Here is a 24,338-nt window from a genome sequence, read left to right as displayed (position 1 = left end):
CCAATTTAGTGGCTTAAAAAAACAACACTCACGTATCATCTCACAGTTCTGTAGGTCAAAAGTCCAAGTATGGCATGGCTCAGCTGGTTCTGTTAAGAGTTGTACAAAGCTGACATCAAGGTGTCGGCAGAGCTGTGTTCCATTCTGGAAGTTCTGGGGCTAAATCTGCTTCCAATCTCATACATGACTGTTGGCTGAATTCAGTCAGATGTGGTTGTAAGACTGAGGTCCCTGTCTCCTTGCCAGCTGACAGCTGGGGGCTGCCCATGGTTCCTAGAGGTCTCTCTGTGGTTCCTAATGTGGCTGCTACGTCTCAGAGCCAGCAAAACATGTTTGATCCTTCTCATACTTGGAGTCTCTCTCTCACATCTCTTTTGCTTCTAGCCTGAGAAAATTCTCTCTCTTTTTTTTTTTAGACAGAGTCTCGCTCTGTTGCCAGGCTGGAGTGCAATGGTGCAATCTCGGCTCACTGCAACCTCCGCCTCCCAGGTTCAAGTGATTCTCCTGCCTCAGCCTCCCGAGTGGCTGGGACTACAGGCATGCGCCACCATGCCCAGCAAATTTTTGTATTTTTAGTAGAGATGGAGTTTTACCATGTTGGCCAGGCTGGTCTCGAACTCCTGACATCAGGGGATCCTCCTGCCTCGGCTTCCCAAAGTGCTGGGATTATAGGCGTGAGCCACGGTGCCGGGCCAGTTCTCTGTTTTTAAAGGGCTCATGTGATTAGGTTGGGCCCCCTCAGATAATCCAGAATAATCTCCCTATGGTAAGGTTCATAACCTTAATTACATCTGCAAAATCCCTTCTGCTATGTAATGTAACAAATTCATAGTGTTTAGGGTGTGGATATATTAGGGGACCATTCTGGGTACCACTTCAGGTGAACATTTCTGTGCCAAGATGGCTAAGAGTGGTGAATGGTAATGCTAAATCTGCCCCAAAACAACAAACAACAACAACAACGACAAAACCAAAAGAAGAATTTCACAGACATTAAATTCTAAATTTTACCCATTTCCAGAAGCCTTTAAGGTCCAAGAAACAGGATGAAGATCAGAAGTGAGTTAGGGACTAGTAGTAGAAGGTCTTTGATATTATAAGGAGCATAATGAATTGCTCTAGACCAGCATTTGTACAAGTGGTAGCTGGAAGAAACCACTGCCAGAAACAGAGTGACTTCAGGGGGCTTAAAGAGAATACAGGAATAACAGCAAATGTCTACTCCCAGGAATGCATTTCTATAACCTGAAATAATACTAAAAAAACTTTTTTTTTTGACATGGAAGAACACTGGTGTCAGCTGTTAACTCTCTAGTGGTGGAATCTTAGGGAGGCCCTGGGATCTTGGAGAGAGGCAGGGGCATCCAGGGAGCTGGGGCACTCCAAGGAGGGGCTCTTTACCAATGGGTCTGGAAGCACATCAATATTTTAACAATGGGTAAGGGATGCAGTAATATTTATAACACTAAATATTGGAAATGTAATCCAATAACATGAATGAGAGTCAACACGCTCACTTATAGGGAGGAACACTATAGCACAAATACGTTTGAATTTCAACATTTCATAACGTATTGATAGATTGTTATTTATTAAGCAGTTCCACAAATACTGAACATTTTGATTAATTTCACTTTTTGTATTAATATAGATCATCTTCAAGTAGAGAAATGCAGTGTTAAGAAAATTGGGAAAAATGCAAGAAATGATATCAGAAGGAACACATCACCCACCTGAGAGTTTAACCCAATTTGCCTTTGCATCACTTTCTCAATTCTCCTAAAGTGTCAATTTGGTTATTTGCTGTCTGCCTTAAGGGGACTGTAATTTAGCTACTCCATTTTATGTCTTTATAATTCTTTCTTATCTCATTCATCTCCCTTTCCATTTCATCTTTGGTTTTTCACTTTGAATAGCCTTTCGTATATTTATTTTTTAGTCTTTAGAGACCATTTCTTTCTAGTCAAAGGTAGGGTAAAATGAAACATAATTTTAGTCATACTTAATTAGACTTTTAAATCTGATGGTACACTCTGCCTGAAGCTTTTCAGGGGGGAATTTCTGAGGTCCAATTACAGGGCTAGCCTCGTAATAAGAACTAATAATTCATAATGAAATTATTTGCTTTTAAATCTCATCCAGACGCTGTTGTGAAAAATATACTAACCCAACCACATTCCTATAGGGTCATTAACATGGCCAGTACAAACAGGTGAGGTCTGCTGAAGTCATAGTTCTCAGAGCTTCTGTGAAGAGTTGGATGTTGGTTCTGTGACAGTATCACTACAGAGCAACCCTTTCATACCAGTCCTTTCATAGTATGGCATCCTGTTCTTGATGTATGGACTTTGATATCCTTCTCAGCTCAGGTAAATGCCCAATGGGTATTTACCAAATATACAAATAGAAACTGAATCCTTGCATCACTAAACTGTGTTGCCTTCATACATTAAGACAACTTAGCTGAAAATAAAGTTCTTAGGTTATAGACTTAGCCCCCAACAAAGCTGTAGAATTTTCTCTATTCTCCTCTGGCTTTGGTTCAACAAGAGAGAAGTCTGAGGCCAGCTTGATTTTCTTTCCTTTGTGTATAGCTTTAAAATAAACGTATTTGATCCTTGTAGGCTCTTTTCTTTCTCCCTGCAATTCAAACATTTTTCCAAATGTGCTCCATGTCAACCTTTGGAGTGAATTCCATGGGTTGTCTCCCCTTTCACTTTGTAGCACAACACTGATGTTCTTCAATCTACCATCTATCTGATAAGCAAATTCCTTTGTTCCGGTCTCAGTCACTGGTTCCACTGTAGGCCCACATCACAAGCAGCCCTAAGAATGCATCTCAGGGCTCCTGTTTGAAATCCTGACACAGAAGAACGTACTCTTTATCTGAGTATCCTGCAGGGCAGATGTAAAACCTGGAACTACCGTAACCGCTTTGCCATGAGTGAAAACAGCCTTTGAAGATGCCAAGACATAGAAAAGGGAATCTTAGAGAAATGGAGCTGCACCTTCTGGATTAAGCCAATCCTGACGCTCACCTATCTTTGGAATCACCATTTATGTGAGTCAACAAGTTTTTAATTCTTTAGTGGATCCAGAATGAGTTTTCTGTATTCACAGCCCTGAGCATCTCGACTACTAATGTCTCTTTTTAATGATTTCCCCCAAATATTACAAGATCTTTTAATTTGTGTACTCAAGTTTTTCCTCAGTTTAGGAACATGTTTCTTTAATTATGGCTTTTATTACTGCATTTTAAGACCATCAATTTCCTTTCTCTTTTCTTATTTAGAGACAGGGTCTCACTGTGTTGTCCAGGCTGGTTTCAAACTCCTGGGCTTAAGCAATCCCCCTGCCTTGACCTCCAAAATGCTGGGATCACAGGTGTAAGCCACCGCACCCGGCCTCAAGATCATCAATTTCTTAGGCCAGATTTCTATTCTTTATCCTTCATGTTTGTCAGTTTCTCACCATTTTATAAATCTTTTGTTCTTTTTTCTCAGTATTTTGTGAGAACTTCCAATATCTTCCTTTATGTCAATGGTTCCATTTCCTACAATATTAATTCTATGTTTTACTGCTTCCTATCAGATTTTAACTGTGCTATATACTCAGTTTCCTTAAAATTCCACTTACAATTCATCTCTCTTTCCATCTCAGATTGCTGTTTTCACATTTTAGAGTGTTCAATTCTTGTGGCTTTTTCTGTTTTAGAGAGTATGTCTTCTAGCATTCTTCTCAGTCTACTGACTTTTAGAAATTTTCTTCTGATTCAGCTAGTCATTTTCAGAATTTTTACCTTTGGTTTTTTGAGTCTTTTGGATAATGTTACTTTACCCTATCTAGCAGTATTTTTTCTTTTTACAGTTACAATCATTTTTTCTTTTAGATAGTTGTTTTTCATTTTCTAAGAGGAGCAATCTAACCAGGCAATTTGTAGTCAATGCAATGTAGACGTTACTTTGAACTTATTCTGTAAATATTTAATGGTTTCTGAGTAGCTTAGATGTTAATATCTAGCATGTTTCTTCTAATATTACTCTTATATCTCTGTTCCCACTTACTAAATATCCCATTCTTCTCACCTCTAGACCCCTAGTTCCTTTTTGCATGTATGTGTTTTCTGGTATTTGAAGCCTCTTACCCGAGAGAGCAAAAGATGTAATACTGTGGAGTAGGTAAGACAACAGCACTGTTGCGCTCTCAACAGGACGGGTAGTGGGAAGAGCTGGCCATTTTCCGAACTGAAGTCAACCTTGTGTTTCTGAAACAAGGGGACTTGAGGGAGGGGAATAAAGATCTACCTATTTCCAGGTGCACATAACAAACCTGTGTCACCAAATGGATATATATATATATATATATGTATATGTTTCTGAGACAGTAAAAAGCCTGTCACCCAGGCTGGATTGCAATGGTACAATCATGGCTCACTGCAGCCTCAATCTCCCAGGCTCAAGCGATTCTCCCACCTCAGCCTCCCAAGGAGGTGGGACTACAGGCACGTGCCACCATGCCTAAATCATTTTTTTTTTTTTTTTTTGTAGAGACAGAGTCTCCCTATGTTGCCTAGGCTGGTCTCAAACTCCTGGACTCAAGCGATCTGTCCACCTTGGTCTCTCAAAGTGCTGGGATTATAGGTGTGAGCCATTGCACCTGGCCACCAAATGGATTTTTCAATCCAGTTCTGGCTAAATGAAAATTCTTCCTATAATTTTGATAATTATTTCACTGCCAGTCTTAGTTTTTTAATGCTGGATGTTTTGAGGGGCCAGTAGGTATCACTTTAAACTAAAAGCTCCCAATATTTTAAATAAATTTTGATTGATAGTTTACGAGGTAAATGCAAAAATAAGCTGTTAATATGCAATCTGTAAAAAAGGTACTAGGTTAGAGAGAAAAATGAAACATGTCTAAGTTCAGTGCTGTTTTTAATCAGGGCTGTATGCCACCTAACACAGTGCCTTTGAAAACAAGTTTATTGCATGCTGATGCCTAGAGAATTCAATATGACTCTGATAAGCAAAACAGATAAAGCAATTGGCTTCCAAATTACTTCTGAATATTGAAATATTAGCATGTCAAATTATTACAATTAAATGGTTGGGCAACACAGTGCAAACACATTTGGCATGCTCTTGTTGCCCGACTTTCAAAGTATTGGATCTCCTCCCAAGTTTTAGACTGGGAATGTCCAGCAAACTTTGTGCCAGTGATAAGAGAAGAGCTGGTAGTATCCAGTTCAGTTCATGGTAAAATCTAATCTCCACTAGAAATCTGCCATCTTGAATTGTCCCTTGCAATGTTTCAATTAGCAAGTAAGTACAATCCATATGTCTGCAGCTGTCTGTCACACCTTTCTTTTTCCTGTTATAAAAGTGCATGTATGTGCATGTGCACATACACACACGCTCCTAAGCAGCCAACAACTCTTAAACAATCCTATTTATGAGTAAATTCTAATACCTGTAAATTTAATTTGGCAAGCAAAACTGGAGCAATAAATCACAAACCCAATTCTATCATGTATTTCCAGAGAAGGTTAAAAGCGAAAGACCACACTGAATGCTTTATATTTCCTATGGTTAAAGTGGGAGGAAGAGAAGGACAAAGGGAGAGAGGGAAAGAGAATGAAGAGAAGGACAAAGGGAGACAGGGAAAGAGAAGGAAGAGAAGGAGGAGAACAGGAGTGTGGAGGGAGGGAAGAAGAGAAAGAAGATGAAGGGAGGGAATAAAAGAAGCTAGATAATATATTTTATTTGTATAAGAATATACCCGATGTTGGCCGGGCGCGGTGGCTCACGCTTGTAATCCCAGCACTTTGGGAGGCCGAGGCGGGCGGATCACGAGGTCAGGAGATTGAGACCACGGTGAAACCCCGTCTCTACTAAAAAATACAAAAAATTAGCCAGGCGTGGTGGCGGGCGCCTGTAGTCCCAGCTACTCGGAGAGGCTGAGGCAGGAGAATGGCGTGAACCTGGGAGGCGGAGCTTGCAGTGAGCCGAGATTGCGCCACTGCACTCCAGCCCGGGCGACAGAGCGAGACTCTGTCTCAAAAAAAAAAATAAAAATAAAAATAAAAAATAAAAGAATATACCCGATGTTTCTCAGTTAAACCAAGTGCTGGGTCTTATCAGACACCAGCTCCTTCAGCCACCATAGGAACACCAGATGGGAGGTAGATGCTCAGTGCAAAACAAAAGAGCAAGGGTATCAGACAGCCACAGACTACTCCACAGCCTAAGGGCCCATATGAAGTTACCTGGATTGTCACTACCACCTATCATTTTAGTACAAGATCTAGTAGAATCTTTTGATACATCTTACTATTTGTTGTAATTTAGCGCCTTGGTTGTGTTTGGTGGGAAATTATGTAGGCATACAATAAAATTCCAGCAATCTACATTTACCTGAAATTATTTACTACATTTATTATTGTCTAGTAAATTTGCATAAACACAATAAAACAAATGTAAATGTTACACCACACTTTAAAGGAGTTACCAAGGCCAGACTCAACTCAGATTGGAGGTCCAAGCCCCAGCTAGAATAATTTTGTGGAGGTGTGGTTCTTTTTATTTGTAGGGCTATGAAGTACCTCTTGCTCATGAGAAAAATGACATGGTAAGTTTGTCACTGGCTAAAGATTAGACTGGTAAGAACTGACTTTCCATCCAGGACACAAAAGGATTCTCTAATTCTCCTTTAGAGTTGGCCATAAAACTTTCATTCCAGAGGTGCCCACCCTACACCTGGAGGAAAGGAGCATTCTTATCTCTGAAGACCCAGGGACACAGAATGCACCTGAACAAGCAGCCTTGCCAGGTTTCCCCCAGTTTATTACCATTAGATCATGCCCTTGGTCTTCTGGCCATACTTCTGCATGACTGTCCATAAAAATGCACAGTTGTCTCTGTTTCTTTGGGTCTTCATTTCTGAAGGCTCCCATGTCACATAAAACATATTAAATAAATTTGTATGTTTTTCTCTTTAAAAAAAAAAGAATTGGCTTTCAATGTATAAAATAGCGACTGTCTCTGTGTTTTATAATCAAAAGTGGGTGGCTTCTGGACCTCAAGCTGAATATTTTCATCTGACTCAATGGCTGAAAGATGTGACCAGGTAGACCTGAGACTTTATGACCAGGTAGACTTGAAACAACTAGTTTGATTATTTTCCTATTGTAAGCAGCTGATGGAAAAGCTTCTAGAGTTATTCCAAGGAGTAGACCTAGAAGGCATCCAAAGTAATGATGCATGAACACTGGTGACTAAGAAGGAAAAATGACATGAAGGACCCAAATTCTGCCTGGAAGGAATATCATAACTCAATATACATTATTCTTCAAGCCTAGGCACTTATGAAATTCTGTAGAATAATCTTTGAACTGCCTGTGCACTGAAAAAAAACTGGTCTGAAAAACTGCTTGGGATGTGATCTGAGATAATTTTTTTTTAACTGACAAAATGAGGTTGATTCCTTCCCTATTGCTACCCAACTGATAAAAAGGAAACCCACAGTGAATTTTACAGTTGAAAGACGCCTCTTATGCATCAAACCAAGCTTAACAAAAGTTTTATAAAATTACCATATTCACTTATGTTTTCCACTTATTATTTTTGACACAGTCTCACTCTGTTGCCTAGCCTGGAGTGCAGTCGTGTAATCATAGCTCACTGCAGTCTCCATCTCCCAGGCTCAAGTGATCCTCCTGCTTCAGCCTCTGAGTAGTTGGGAGTACAGGAGCACATCACTATGCCCAGCTGATTTTTTTTAAATTTTATTTTTCGTACAAACAAGGTCTCACCACGTTGCCCAGACTGGTCTCGAACTCCTGAGCTCAAGTGATTCTCCTGTTTTGGCCTTCCAAACTGCTGGGATTACAGATGTAAGGCACCATGTCCAACTTCCACTTGATATTATTTTAATGTAGTGGTAGAAAAGGTAGCAAGGCTTACATAAGAGTACTTGTCTTGCTTTACTCTTGACAACCTTTCTTCATCTTTGAGAATCTCAATCCTATCTCCCACCTCAAGCTAAAAACAGAGTTTAGTTGAAACTTTTTGCAGGGTAATTTGGTTTAGCTAGCACAATTTTAAAAATTTGCATGTCATTTGACCCTGTAATTTCACTTCTGGAATTTACTGTACAGAAATACCTGGACGAATGCTCCATAAAATAAGCACAAAGATTTTACTGCAACACTGTTTGCAGTAAATATTGTTTGTATTTTTTGACCAAAAAAAAAACCCTAAATGTCCATCAAGAAGAAATTAGTTAAATTATGAAATAAATGAACTGAGTTATTAATCTGTTTTAAAATGAGTTAAATCTCTAGGTACTGACATATTATAATAAAATAAAGCGAATAAGCAATGTACAGAAGAGTATCGGGTAAGCCCATTTCTGTGAGAGAAATTTACAGATGTACATGTGTACCTATGTATTTCATGCATTTATAAACTCTCTCGCTCTCTCGAATTTGTAACAAGGAAGATCTGGAAGTATATCGAGGGGAATATCTCTGGGAGTTTTGGAGGGGAGCACAGGAAAGACAATGTTCACATTTTATACTTCTGTATTAACATTAGGTGTTTTTATAACCAGACTATGTTATTTTACTTTTTCATTTAAATTTTTTTTCAATTAAATAAAACTAACAGGCATGGAAATCTCCTACTTTGATCCTTCTTACAGCAATTTTTGTTTCTTAAAGTGTCATGTGGAGTGAAAGATCACAGAGACAATGAGGCTCCCCAGGTGCAAGCATTTTTTAAAGTAAGGACATATTGAGGATGATCCACTAGTGTCGATAAACAGTTTATACTTGCAAGTTTGAGCTCAAGCACCATTAATTCAGGAGAAGAAGGCCAGGCAGCTGCATCAGTATCAGCTTGGCTGGTTTTACATGCAAGGGCCCCGGCATCTATAGCCCCTACACAACCAGAAAAGAAGACAATGTGGGACACAGAAGAATGAGACTTCACTGAGAAGGGCACTGACTTATTTTCTCCCCTCTTCCCAATAAATGGCAAGTCATCTCTGTTTCTTCTTTAATTTATCCTTTTATTTGATGACTTAGACCTGCATTGTCCAATCAGTATATGTGGCTACTGAGCACTTGAAATGTGCTGAAAAAAAAAAAGTCTGAACTGAGATGTGCTGTAAGTGTAAAATAAACACTGGAGTTTGAACAGTTAGTAAAAAGAAAGAATGTAAAAATATCTCATTCATCCATATATTTATATTCATTACATGTTGAAATGATAATATTTTGGATGTACTATGGTAAATAAAATATATTATTAAAAGTAATTCGACTTGTTTCTTTCTACCTCTTAAAATGTGGCTACTAGAAAATTCAAAAATACATTTGTGGCTCACATTACATTTCTCCCAGACAGAGCTGGTTTATACTTTTACAGATATTCCACATGGCAATGCAAATGTTCAGAAAAAGGAACAGAAGGGTAGAGAAGTAGGCATGACACACACACACACACACACACACACACACAGAGTTTTGAATTTGTAACAAGGAAGAAGTGGAAGTATATCCAGGTGGATATCTTTGGGAGTTTGGAGGGGAGTACAGGAAAGACAATGTTCACATTTTATACTTCCATATTAACACTAGTCATATGAGACATAGTAAGAGTTTCAGAAATGACCAAGATATGGCTTTCTCAAAGAATATCAGAGTTGGAGTGAATCTTGGGCATCATCTGTTCCAGTGTTTTAGGGTCCTTTTAAATCTCAGAAGCCCAATAGAGAAAAAAGATGAAAGCAAGATACTCTGATTAAAGCTGAGTGTGGGAACAAGAAGGGCCGAGAACTCTCTGAACTATACATAGGAAGGGGATCTAAGAACTATGAAGCACAGTTTGAATTCCAGCCTCTCCATCTTACAGGTAAAGACGCTAAGCTCCAGAGGTTGATGGTTTGCCTTCAGTGGCAAAGCTGGTAGGGGTAGAGCTGGAACCCATTCTTAGATGTCCGGTTCCTAAGAAACAACACCGTGCTCTGCATTACATCATTGCTACAGCTATGGTGGACAACTTACGTGCGTGGAAAGACAGTGGCTCAGGAAAGTGCTCTGACATAGGTACAGACACAATGCTATGGGGCTACTGTAAGCACAGTACAGTGCTTCAGGCCTCTTCGTTAAAGAAGCAGCTTCTAGATTTACCTTGGAAAGATGACAGAGAAAGCTGGGCACCCAGGACAAGAGAAGAGCAAGGGTTCTAAGGAGAAAAACCTTGAGGCATGTTTTGGGGCCAAAAGGTAGGTCTCTTTCACTAATAGTGACATCTTGGAGAATAATATATGCAACAGCCAGAATAGAGTTGGAGCCTTCTTTCAAAAGGTCTTGAGAGCTAAGGATCCTACAACCAGTCTTAGCAAGGTTTTGAAAAACGGTGATAATAAGAATATTAATTTATCATAAATACACAAATGGGCAGGAAACAGGGAGACAGATTGGCAGGTTACTGGGTGACTATTAAAGGCAGCCTCCATTAGTGAGATGCAGGTCATGATGGAAACGGGCCAGATTGGAGGGGACCCATGGAGACAGAATATACAGGACTTGGATACAGAAGGATGAAGATGATTCCAGGGTGACTCTGAGGACCCAGCTCGGGGGCTGTGGGATGGGGGTTCCATTAACAGAAAAAGGGAAGGTAAGAGAAGCTGGTTTGATGGGTTCAGTGAAGAAAGGGCATCTGTGAGGTGGTTGGTGGAAGAGTCAGTTCATTAAGAAACTGCAGTTTGGCCCTGGAGCCCATCTGAGGGTCATCTATATCTTATCTAGATAGAACTCTCTGTAAACACCTAGGTTTGGGAGAAGGCAGATGAAGAGCCAGAAAAGGGGATATGGGCAGAGGCACCCAGAAGTGTGCTTTTTACCAACAGTGAGGACAGGGAGGCTTTCATGGAGTGAGTGGCGCCACCAGATTCAAATGCTGCAGACATCAAGTGAAATGAGAATGGAGAGGAGGTCCCTGGATGCAATGAGGAGGTCACCATCAACCTCTAACACAGCAGCTTAAGTGTCAGGAGGACTCTGAAGTCAAATAACCCTGGTTCAAAGCCTCTTCTTGGGCCTCAGTTTTCTTACCTGTAAAATGGGGATGACAACAGTACCTCTTATAAAGTTATTCTGAGATTAAAATGAAACTGTGTATTTTAAAGCACCAAATATAGCTGACCCTTGAACAACATGGGGGTTAAGGGTGCTGACCCCCTGTGCACTCAAAAGTCCATGTATAACTTTTGACTCCCCTAAGACTTAACTACTAATGGCCTATTATTGACTGGAAACTTTACCAATAGCAAACAGCTGATTAACACATATTTGGTATGTTATATGTATTATACCCTGTATTCTTATAATAAAGTAAGCCAGAGAAAGGAAATGTTGTTAAGAAAGGCATGAGAATGAGAAAATATATTTACTATTCATTAAGTGGAAGTGGATCATCATAAGGGTCTTTATCTTCCTCATCTTCACATTGAATAGGCTGAGGGTAAAGGGGAAGAAGAGGGGTGGGTCTTGTCTCATGGGTGGCAGAGGTGGAAGAGGTGGAAGTGGTGGAAAGGGAGATAGGAGAGGCAGGCACAAGTAAAAGTTACTTGCTGTAACTTTTACTGAAAATAATCTGTATATAAATGGACCTGTGTAGTTCCAACCTATGTTGTTCAAGGGTCAACTGTACAGAGCTTGGCTCACAGTAAGTGTGCAATAAATGTTATCTATTATTTTTATGATTGGAAGGGATGAAGAAATGAGCAAGTGAAGAAGAAGTGGAGGCTACATGTAGAGACGCTATTCTTTCAAGAAGTCTGGGCATGAAGGGAAGGAGAAAGACTGAGGGAATACAAAGGAGAATGAGAATCTTTTCCCGAATGGAGAGCCAAGGGCATGATTTGACTCTTATGAGGCAAGTCAGAAAGGGATGATGGATGAAGTGAGAACCTAGAAGCAGGGTAGGAACAAGAGCAAGGGTTAAGGGAGATTTGCCTTGTAAGCAGGGAGAATGCATCCTTCTCAGAAACTGGATGGAAGGAAGCAGAAGGTGAAGATAAAGAGAGATTTTTGAACTGAAAGAGAAAAGGAGCTCACTTTGAGGGCTTCACTCATCTTAATTAACTGGAGATGGGGCTGAATGTTGGGTTGGGAGTGTGGAAGTAGGTTGGGGCTTAAGGATCATGGGGATGGGAAGAGAAGGGAATCCTAGCATGGAAGTGGGTATCAGACCAAAGGAGGGGAGCTGGAGGGGAGGAAACATGCCCACCAAAAGCCTAGGTGCAAGTGTTAAACAAGCACGTGTGCTCTAGTTGCTCTTATTTCTGTCTCTAAGTAGAGCTTTCTTTTCAGTGGTGGAACATTTGGATGATGAAGCCCCTAATGTACAGTGCCATGACAAGGGAGAAGAAAACATTAATTCTCACGGGGGTCACTAAATGCTTGCATATAGGCTGGGGGACAGGGAGAGTGCAAGCTGAGTGATGCAGCTGCTGAGTCAATCAAGACCCTCAAACTGCTCTGTCTCCACGTATGTGCAAAACACTTCTGTCAGTAACATCTACTCTTACTCTGTAGTGACTCTTTGCTTGAAAATCATGGGTCCTGAAAATCTCCAGGTCATGCCATTAGGACTGGGGAGACAGGAGTGTAAGAGGATTGCAAAGAGAAGTTGGGAGGCTTTGGCAGAATTGTGCCCCCAAGAAGCAGATAGCTAAAGACACTGCAATTCCCTTCTTGAGGGGAAAGAGCACCTACAGAAACAGGCCTGGTTTTATTTACCTTGAAGAAGACTGTGACTAAAAGTTTGGGGAAGAAAGGAACTTCTTCCTATGTGACAAGGATTCCAAGAGTCAGATCTGAAAGGAGTAATAGAAGGAGAGAGTCGGCGAGGGGAGGTATTGGGGGCTAGGAACAGGGATGGGAACATGGGAGGAAGTAATAAACCAGCAGTTGTTAGTAAGGGGGAAGCAATGGCTTGGGAAGTAAGAGGGAAGAAGGGTAGAGTGGTATATGATATGTGATAGAATGGTTAGAAGAAAACTAAGCAGATAAAATCTGGTTTGTGGTAAAGACCACAGAACAGGCAGACCTACGATATGAGAATGGAGGTGCCCTGGAGTGGGAAGGTGGAGGACCAAGAGATGCCCCCACAGGGAAAGACCAGGTCTGGTGGTGGCTTCTCAATATATGTCATGAAAACAAATACATTTTTCAAATTCATGTTAAAATACACAACAAGAATTTAAAAAATCAGGCCAGGCACGGTGCCTCACGCCTGTAATCCTAGTACTTTGGGAGGCCAAGGTGGGCGGACTGCCTGAGCTCAGGAGTTCGAGACCAGCCTAGGCAACAACAGTGAAACCCCGTATCGACTAAAATACAAAAAATTAGCTGGGCGTGGCGGCGTGCGCCTGTAGTCCCAGCTACTCAGGAGGCTGAGGCAGGAGAATTGCTTGAACCCAGGAGGCGGAGGTTGCAGTGAGCTGAGATTGCGCCACTTCACTCCAACCTGGGCAACAGAGCAAGACTCTGTCTCCAAAAAAAAAAAAAAGAATTTAAAAAATCAGTATAAATAACATTACAAAAGTATTAATTTGTTCTTACTTAGAACTACCTTGTTTGCATTACTCAACCAAAACTGGACCTTTTCCTGGGTACCATCTTGGATATTTCCTCACTCATAAAAATGCTTTTTAGAGATTTCTTCCCAGCCAGGCGTGGTGGCTCAGGCCTGTAATCCCAACACTTTGGGAGGCTGAGGTGGGCGGATCACGAGGTCAGGAGATCAAGACCACGGTGAAACCCCGTCTCTACTAAAAATACAAAAAATTAGCCGGGTGTGGGGGCGGGCAACTGTAGTCCCAGCTACTCAGGAGGCTGAGGCAGGAGAATGGCATGAACCCGGGAGGTGGAACTTGCAGTGAGCTGAGATCGCGCCACTGCACTCCAGCCTGGGCGACACAGTGAGACTCTGTCTCAAAAAAAACCAAATAATAATAATAAAAAAGAGATCTTCCCATTTGGTTGGTTCTTTAAAGGAAGAAAAAAAAAAAAGAGAGTCTAGGAAAATATCCAAGAAAAGGTAAGAAATCTGAAAGTCTAAAGTGCTCTGGTTTCCATGTACGTGTTTTGACCTAACCTGAAATGATGGGTTTCTTCTCACAGGCTAGGGCGTGCCTTCTGGCACCTCGGTGTTCAGGTCAGCTTGTGAAGGACCTCATTTCCTGGATGTCACTAGGGTGGGTGCTCAACTATGGGGAGTCACCAACACAGTAACCAATGGGAAAATTGGCAAGGCAGTCAGTGACATTTTAAAGACATTTGCTTACTGACCACTGACCCACAAAGGACAGTTTCACTGTCAGTTTCTCAGCTACTGGTGTTTAATTCATAGAAATCAATGACGACAAGCCTAGAGACGCCACCAGACGAGAGGCAATATATGACCAATCACGAAGCCTTGTTTGTTTCCTTCTAACAGTGACTCTATTTGTTATATTCTTCCTGGTGACATTTGGCATTTCTTAGCTAGGGACTGGCAGGGCTGGCAACTCGGAACTTCTAAGAATTACTATCTGCATGCCACAATCTTCATATTCAAAGAATCATGTTTTATTTTCTTTTTTCTTTCTTTTTTTTTTTTTGAGACTGAGTCTTGCTCTGTCGCCCAGGCTGGAGTGCAGTGGCACGATCTCAGCTCACTGCAACCTCCACCTCCTGGGATCAAGCGATTCTCCTGCCTCCAAGTGATTCTCCTGCCTCAGCCTCCCGAGTAGGTGGGACTACAGGTGCATGCCACCCCGCTCAGCTAATTTTTTGTATTTTTAATACAGATGGGTTTTCACTGTATTAGCCAGGATAGTCTTGATCTCCTGACCTCGTGATCCGCCTGCCTTGGGCTCCCAAAGTGCTGGGATTACAGGCGTGAGTCACCGTGCCTGGCCACATGTTTTATTTTCTAAATGTGCATCTTATGACTTTGCTGTAACCTGGAAAACCCCATAACTTTCAAACTACAGATAATAGTTCTAACTAGGATCACAAGGCAACCAATAGATACCTGGGGAGTTAACACTGTGAATTTATTTTGCTATATAGTTAAAAATCAATCTATCACAACCATCCAATCATCCATCCATCCATCCATCCATCCATCCATCCATCCATCCATCCAATCTCATCCTTTAAGCTGACTAGTTGTCCACTAACCGAATTCATAACAATTTTTTTTTAGTATTAAAATACAATTCAATGTGGAGTAACGATGGGTTACTCTGGATGAAGAATTAAAGGAGAAAGATAAAAAATGTAGCTGTTACCCATTTTGTAGAATGCTTCTGTGGGCCAGTGTGGGCAGTTATTCAACCCAGATGACAGTGACAGATGATATTTAAACTCTCTGGCTCTTTGTCAACCATCTGCCCTATGACTCTCTTTACTGAGTTTATATTTCCTAGGTATTTCATTTTTGAATAAAAAACATGCACCTCTTAATAATATGACAGAGAATTGGACAACCTTTCCAATACAGGACAGATTCTAAATCAAAGCTATTAAATACATGTGTGATTTGCTTCTTGACCACTCTAAAATATCATTGCTGCTATATCATAGTAATACACAAATCATTCCAGAAAAAAATATGGCCTAGTAGATCAAACAACAGTAATGGCAGAAACCCAGCAGAGTAGAAAAATCAAAGGCGATGGAGTCAGGCAGACATGGGGTCTTGGCTCTGTCATCTGATTGTTGTATGCCCATGGGCAAGTTATTCACCCTCCTTGTGGAAGGCTCTAGTTCATTATCTGTAAGCTCTGGAAAGAAGTCTTCAGAATAGGGGTTTAAGCAGATAATGCACATGAAGGTGCCCCCAACCCCCAGCCGCCAAGGCATGGGCCTGTCACATGACAAACGGTAACTCCCTTTGCTTCTTCTCCCTAGGTTATGGAGGATGGTGAGCCTGGCTGACACATAAATGACTATTCCTCAAAGATTTTAAATAAACAACTAGGATGTGACCTGTAAAGAAGGTTAATCCCAACTGCTGGCCTTCCACTGAGCAATCTTCCCTCTCCAAAAACAGACTTGTCATTATACCCACTCACAGTACTCTACACTTCTTCACAGCATTTATCCCAGCTCTGGTTAATTAACTAATAGTGCAGGCAATGAATTTTTTCTCTACTAGGATTTAAGTCACCCCTCTAGAAGTGGGCCTGGCATACAACAGTCACTCCATAAGTTAATTGTAGACTGAATGGAACACTTGTTATAGGGTTTCCAACATGTGACATATTACTGTTGGTGACATGTGAGATGATTTAGGGGATGAACATGCATGAACTTTCTTAATAGTTTTAATGGTTATATATTTATTCTAATGTGTATCAGACAAATAAATAACTGGTCAAATCTCTGATTTTTATATACAGCCATGACCCTCATAATAACGCTTTGGTCAAAAATGAATGAACCACATATGTGAGGGTGGTCCTAAAAGATTATAATGAAGCTGAATGATTCCTATCTCCTAGCCATCTTAACGTTATTGCAGTGCAGCGCATTACTCACCTCACATGTCTGTGGTGATGCTGGTGTAAACAACCTACTGAGCTGCCAGTCATATTAAAGTATAGCACATATAATTATATATAGTACATAATATTTGCTAATACAAGACTATGTTACTGGTTGATGTATTTAATATATTATACTTTTATCATTATTTTAGAGCGTACTACTACTTATAAAAAGAGAGTTAACTGTACAACAGTCTCAGCCAGGCCCTTCACGAGGTATCCTAGAAGGCATTGTTATCATAGGGGATGACAGTTCCATGCATGTTATTGCCCCTGAAGCCCTCCCAGTGGGACAAGAAGTGGACGGGCAAGATAGTGATATTAACCATCCTGATTCTGTGTAGGTCTGGGGTGATCTGTGTGTTTCTTAGTTTTTAACAAAAAAGTTTAAAAAGTAAAAAAATAAAAAATTTAAAAATAAAAAAGCTTATAGAATGAGGATATAAAGAAAAGATTTTGTATAGATGTACAATGTGTTTGTGTTTATTTATTTAATTTTTTAGACACAAGGTTATCTAGGCTAGGGTGTAGTGGCATGATCCTAGCTCACTGTAATCTTGAACTCCTGGGCTCCAGTGATCCTCCCACCTCAGCCTCCTGAGTAGCTAGTACTACAGATGTGTGCTACCATGCTCAGCTAATTTTTTATTTTTTGCAGAGATGGGGGTCTCACTATGCTGCCCTGGTTGGTCTTAAACTTCTAAACTCAAGTGATCCTCCTGCCTTGGTTTCCCAAAGTGTTGGGTTACAGTGAGCCACTGCATCTGGCTTGCTTGTGTTTTAAGATGTGTTATTACAAAAGAATCAAAAAGTTAAAAAATTTAAAAAGTTTTTTTTTTTTTTTTGAGACAGGGCCTCCTTCTGTTGCCCAGGCTGGAGTGCAGTGGTGTGATCATGGCTCACTGCAACTTCTGCCTCTCATGGGCTCCAGTGATCCTCCCAACTCAGTCTTCCAAGTAACTGGAACTACAGGCACGCACCACCATGTCTGGCTAATTTTTGTCTTTTTTGTAGAGACAGGGTTTCGCCATGTTACCCAGGCTGGTCTCGAACTCCTGAGCTCAAGCAATCCATCTGCTTCAGCCTCCCAAAGTGCTGGGATTACAGGCGTGAGCCACTGCACCCGGCCAAAAAATTTAAAAAGTTTATAAAGCAAAAATGTTACAGTAAGCCAAGGTTAAGTTATTATTGAAGAAAGAAAAATATTTTTAGATAAATTTAGTGTAGCCTAAGTGTACAGTGTTTATAAAGTCTACAGTAGTGTACAGTTAACATCCTAGGCCTTCAATTCACTTACCACTAACTCACTGACTCACCCAGAGCAACTTCCAGTCCTGCAAGCCTTATTCATGATAAGCATTCTATATAGGTATATCATTTTTAATCTTTTATACCATATTTCTACTGTATCTTTTCTATGTTTAGATACACAAATACTTACCATTGTGTTACAATTGCCTACGGTAGTCAGTACAATAATATGTCATACAGATTGGCAGCCTAAGAGCAATAAGCTATACCATATAACCTAGGTGTGTAGTAGGCTATACCATCTAGGTTTATGTAAGTACATTCTACAATGTTCGCAAAATGACAAAACTGTCTAACAATGCATTTCTCAGAACATAACCCCGTCGTTAAGCAACACATGACTGTACTTTTGCTTAGGATGAGGCTAAATAAAAAAGTAAACTGATAGAGAGTAGTAAAAAAAACCTAAGTAAATAATAGTACCAGTTCCATAAGAATATGGCAAAAACAACGAAGGTGATAAAGAAAGGACAAAATTTGGTAACTACTGCCTTAGCATCAAGTGGGTACCGAGTTTAGAAGTTCAAGACCAACCAGGGCAGCATAGTGAGACCTTCATCTCTACAAAAAATAAAAAATGCTAGGATTCCCTGATTTAGGATTAGCCTAAAGCAATGAATGAGTCTGCTTTAAGAGCCTATGGCTTGTGAAGTCTCAATTGGGTCAATAGTGAATCAGGAGTCAAGTCAGAACCAGGTCAAGCTGGTGATGGACCCCAGAACTCATCTGGCATAAGAAGCAGGACACGTGGATATCTGGGGGGTATCATAGGAAATACCAAGGACACAGGGTACCCACCCTAGGAGGGATGGTATGATTGGCCTGGATTCACTATCCTTTCAGCCTTAAAGGCATATGGACCTGGTTTCTGATACTGCTTCCTCCTTCAAGCAATTATTTCTCAACTTTGTGCAAGGCTTCTGGAGAAAGGGTATTTTCTTATGTGCACATTTGAAGTGCCAAAGGATCTCTACCCAATGTGTCACTTTTCCAGCAAACTGAAGCAGACTGTTGCCACTATCATCAAAGGAGCCCTCCCCTGAGCTTCCAATGTCTGAGTCCTACTTCTCAGTCCCAATGCTGAGATGGAGAGATAAGTATTCCTCTAGTCTTGGATTGGAACATAGAATGAATTTTCCCATAGAAGAAAAAATTTTGATGAATTAGTACAACGGGTGTTTCGCATATGTTCCAGGTCATAGAGGATTCTGCAAGCTAGGCTTGGAATCCAGTGACCACTTATCACTTCAGTGGAAAATGCTTTTAACGCTTTAAAATAAAATTTGTTCCATAAATGGAGATTGCCTATACTTATACAGCAAATTCCTTAGTAGTGAAACTTAATTCTACATATATCAAATTATATCTTTCCTTTAACATCTTAAAAAAATTGACTTTTAGCATCAATCATGACTAGTATCCAAGTCTGTAATTGTTGAAGGACTCTGTCTTTACAGTTGAGACTATTCTAGACACATAAAGATAATTCCAATAAGCATTTCTGTAATCAACTCTTGGCTGTACTGAGTTATTCCTGGGATGAAGTAGAATGACTGTCTTAACTCCTACTCTGCTCTATTGACAGTAAATTATTCTTGGTTCTAACCATAAGCCTTTAACCCAATGTCTTCCACACTTGTTGGATGAAAAGAATTGCTGAAGGTACTTTTAAAAATAAGAATTCCTGGCCTCAGCCCAGTAATGAATCAGAATCTCAAGGGAGAGGCCTGGGAGCCAGACTTTTAAAGACTGCCCATCCCTGGTCATATTGTCATCCAACCCAGGGGTTCTTATCCTGGAGGCTGTATTAGGATCAGAGGACTTGTTAAAACACAGGTTGCTGGCTCCCAGCCCAAGAACTTCTGAACCAGTAGGTCTGGGGTGGGGCCTGCGAATTCGCATTTCCAGCAAGGTGCCTGGTGATGCTGAGGTTCCTGGTCCAGGGACCACACTTTCAAAATCACTAATTTAGCCTGTTTGGCAAACACTGCAGCTGATTTCAATATTACTTTTTCCCTCCCCTCCTTGGGAAAAAAGCAACGCCGGAATAGAACTTGCAAGCTTCCTTTGGACTCATACTCCTGCTACTTCTTAGCTGCCTAATGTTAGACAAATAAATGTACCATTCCATCTCAGTTTGTTCTTATTGGTAGGACTAAGAAACGTAGCATAAAAGAAGAGGTTTGACACTATGCTTGGCACATGGTACGGCTGCATTAAACATCTGTTTACTCTGATCTCCTTGCGAGGATCTCCCATCCTATGAGCCACAGATGAACTTGCTGCGTACTAGCAATAGTTCCAAAAATTTGTTACATGCACAAAACTTTGTTTGGTTAAAACCAACCAAACAACAAGCAAGCAATGGCTGACCACTTCTTTTCCTTGTGAGCTATCATGGAGCTACATTTTAAAGATACAATGGGAATATACTGTTTCCTAACTCACCTTTTCCCATGGAAATAAAAATAGAAAAGAAAAAAAGATTAGATTATGATTAGGTTCTCTGTTTAATTTAGACTAGGCTGAACTTAGTACCCACGTATGGATTATTTTCCTGGCAGATCTTTATTATACTATTTGGCTATTTCTTGTGACCTGAAAATCAAACAAACGAATCACATGCTCTCTCAGAGGGAACTTGGAGGGTATCTAGCCTACGCATCAACCCTATAAATGCTACTGAACCATCACCAGTGTGTGGAGGTCCAGCCTCTTCTTAGACACACAACGAAAACTCACTATTCTCACAAACCCCAATCCACTCTTCAGATAACTGTCTAATCATTAGATTTCTACCCCTTTTAACAAAAATCTTTCTTTTTGTAATTTCTGTATCCTTGGTCTTGTTTCTGTCCTCTATAGTACCTGAATATGTCTAATCTCTCCTGTACACGGCAGCATTTAAAGTGCTCCAAAGTAGCACTGACATCCCCATTGCCTATTCTTTTTCAGCCTAAATATTGTTTTTTTCAACTATTCTCACTATCGAAATTCCATTAAAAAAACAGCCTTGGTTCTCCTCCTACGGATAAAGTCCACTTTGAGGATATTTCTTCACTAAAAAAATGCGAAAATATGTGTTATTTTCACCATGTCCTATCATCACCAGTAAAACAATGTAAATTATAAGAACAGTGGGGTGTTCCTTCCCAGGCAGAGTTTCCAGAAGCTGCAAGCTACAGTCATATAAAACAACACTGTAAGCACTGAGAAGGCGGTTTCAGGACAGGCTTGTAAGTGGTAGCCTGGGGTAGATGGATCTGGCCATCATGACCCCTAATGACAGAAATGCCATGCTGCCACTTAAATTCACAAAGATCCACAGTCTCCTTTCAAGGAAAGCAGAGTGAAACAAAACGTATTTCTTACTTTCTACGAAACATTTCTGCAAATATGCAGCCAACACTCCAGAGATCCACGGGGGTGGCGTAGCTGGACTGGAGCAAGACTTCGGGTGCTCTGTACCACAGCGTGACGACCTGCAATGGCAAGCGGATCCAAGTGTTACTGACGAAGGTGGCTGTTGGCTTAGACTCCTCACTAAACCTGGTGGTTTAATGACAAGATGTAGTTCGGAAAGAACTCCTACAAATCATATAAGGACACTGCGCTAGAAGCAATAGGTAAATAGGACTCATCACTGACAGGCCAGGAGATTACATCAGCCCCACAAACTGGGTTCCCACCTCCGACTCTGTGTCTAAGTAGGATGGCCTAATAACATGAGTTTCAGAAAGCAAAGACCAAAAAAATTTTTTTTAAACTTAGAAACTGTTTTTTTTCCCCCCTTTAAGGGCCTTTAAAAAATAACACATAGAAAACAGGTGATGGCAACAATTACAGCTCAATCCCCAGGCCAGCATTATTGGCAAATTAGAAGATGATGGCATACAGAGTGGTGTAATGGACTTTGGAGACTCAGAAAGGGGGAGGGTAGAGAAAGGAGTGAAGGAGAAAAAACTACATACTGGGTAAAATGTACACTACTTGAGTGATGGGGGCACTAAAATCTCAGACTTCATCACTATACAATTCATCCATGTAACCCAAAACCACTTGTACCCCAAAAGCTGTATACACACACACACACACACACACACACACACATATATATATGAAGATGGTGCCAGGGCTGCTGGATGGTGTCCCTGAAGTCTACAGAACATGTCAAAACTGCTCTTAACATGACAGCTTGGGGAATCAAAGTAAAACCCCTCTCCACGCAGCTCTTTTCAGAAAAGAAGCAAAAAATGGGGAAGAACTTAAGAGAGAATGTGTAACACAATTGTTCATATCATGTGTGAAAAAGCCAGGCAGAGGAAGGGATTCCAAAAAGACAAGAAACTCATTTAATACAGAGCAGCGTATAGTAATAGATGAAACAAACACAACTGTAATTTTTCCTCCCAGGTTGAGGGCTGAAGAAAGCATACCATGTTAAGGCTGCAGATTTGAGTCACAGAGGGGGTTCAAGTGATTCCTTTTGTGGGGGAACGGGCAGATAGTCTATGGATACCTGGGAGGTGTATTCTTTATTGTCAGATAAGGAATTCAGAATATAAATCTACTACATCAGAATTTTATATTATTCAGATCCCTTTTATCCTTATTGTTTTGTCTAGTTGTATTATTATGGATGTCTGTCTAAATTTTCTAAGATACTGCTTTATATATTTTGATGCTATATTACTTGGTGCGCTAAGATTGCAGTAGCAAGTCTCAATAAATGGCGGCTGCCATCAATTTCCTTCTCTCCTTATTTGCACACACTGTTGCTCGTATCAAGGGATGGATTCTATTCATCTTCCACTGAATCTGAGTTGGCCTTAGTGACTTACTTGACCTACAGAATATGGTAGAAGTAATGTCTGAGACTACCAATGTTAGGTCATAAGAAGCCTGAGCCTAGGCCTTTTCTCTTGAGATGCTACCTCTTGGAACCCAGCTGTCATGCTGTGAGAAGCCCATGAAGATGCCCTAGTTGACAGCCCCAGTTGAGCTCTCAGCTGAAAGCCTGCGAATAAGCCATCTTGGACATTCAAGCCAACTGACCTCCCATATAACTGCAGTCCCAGACAATGTCACACAGAGCAGAACTGCCAGCTGAGTCCGGTCAACTGACAAGATTATGAGTGATAATAAAATGACCATTTTAAGTCTTTAGGTGATTATACGGCAACATCAAATTGGAAAAAGATTCTTGACAGGTTCCCCCTCTATAGCTCATCTAACATATTTTGCTTTGAATTCACACATGGGTCAAGTTTTGTATATAGGTATATAGGTCTTATCTTGTGCTAATGAATTAGACTTTCTGTGGGCTGAACTTTTTGGGTTGGAGTTTTCCTCTTTTGTTCCTTCCTTTTTTTTTTCTTTTTGAGATGGAGTCTTGCTGTGTTGCCCAGGCTGGAGTGCAGTGGCACGATCTTGGCTCACTGCAACCTCCGCCTCCCGGGTTCAAGCAATTCTCCTGCCTCAGCCTCCTGAGTAGCTGGCACTACAGGCGCACGCCACCACACCTGGCTAATTTTTTTGTATTTTAGTAGAGACGGGATTTCACCATGTGGCCCAGGCTGGTCTCGAACTCCTGAGCTCAGGCAATCTGCCTGCCTCAGCCTCCCAAAGTGATAAGATTACAGGCGTGAGCCACTGCGCCTCGCCCTTTCTTCTTTTTTTTTTTTTTTTTAAGTTCTTCAACTAATCCTCACCCTTGGCTATGATTGAACACCACTAGATGATGCAAGCATATCCTATTGCTCTTGTCTCCATGCTTTTGTTTGTATCATTTTCCTAGCCTGGGCAACTCTTCTTTCTCCTCTCCACATACATAAATTTCACCTATTCTACAAGGCCTAGCCTAGATGCCAGCACCACCCTGATGCAGCACCAGCTGCTATCTGAAAATCATACCTTGTAACATAGTTCATAATATGGTTTGTTCCTGAGGACATGGCCCTGCCTTAATCTATGTTTATATCTGTAAACGCCTATCACAGTACTGTAAACACAACAATAAGGGTTTAACACCTGTCAAATTAATCCTTTAAGGCAATCATTCCTAGAAAGATAACTGGGCAAAATTCAATGACCAGTCATTTCCAAAAGGGAAGGTATTGTTTTTGCTAAGCAGAGTGTCCAATACTGGGGTTTAGTTTTCGTTACATGACTTGTTTCTGCTTTATTAATATTTCTAGCTGGAGGAACACTTCTTTGCTTCCCTGACACACTGTAAACAAAACTGCAGGTGCAAACTGTCCGTAAGGTTCCACTTGAGTGGTTGACAGAAATACACAGATATCATGAGGGCACACACTTATCTTTCTACCTCAATTCAAAATAAAGTCTAGCAACATAAAAAGAAAAGTTTAATCTGAATACAGCCTTATTTTAAGCTGTTCTAAGGAAAATATTATTTC

The 24,338-nt window shown here is 40.7% G+C and overlaps 1 protein-coding gene across 3 annotated transcripts in view; it reads right to left on the bottom strand.

The window, feature by feature from the left end:
* CDK6 (cyclin dependent kinase 6) overlaps positions 1-24,338 on the bottom strand; it is a 235,912-nt gene that overhangs the window by 45,816 nt on the left and 165,758 nt on the right. For all 3 annotated transcript variants that reach the window (XM_055272710.2, XM_063636345.1, XM_063636344.1), the window contains one exon: positions 21,292-21,401. In XM_055272710.2, the coding sequence (XP_055128685.1) occupies positions 21,292-21,401 (110 nt within the window). The remainder of the gene's footprint in view (positions 1-21,291; positions 21,402-24,338) is intronic.

The sequence above is a fragment of the Symphalangus syndactylus genome, chromosome 3 (assembly GCF_028878055.3).
Source record: "Symphalangus syndactylus isolate Jambi chromosome 3, NHGRI_mSymSyn1-v2.1_pri, whole genome shotgun sequence".
Taxonomy (NCBI): Eukaryota; Metazoa; Chordata; class Mammalia; order Primates; family Hylobatidae; genus Symphalangus; species Symphalangus syndactylus.
Note: the sequence above shows the minus strand (reverse complement) of the source record. Positions and strands in the feature narration are given on the sequence as shown.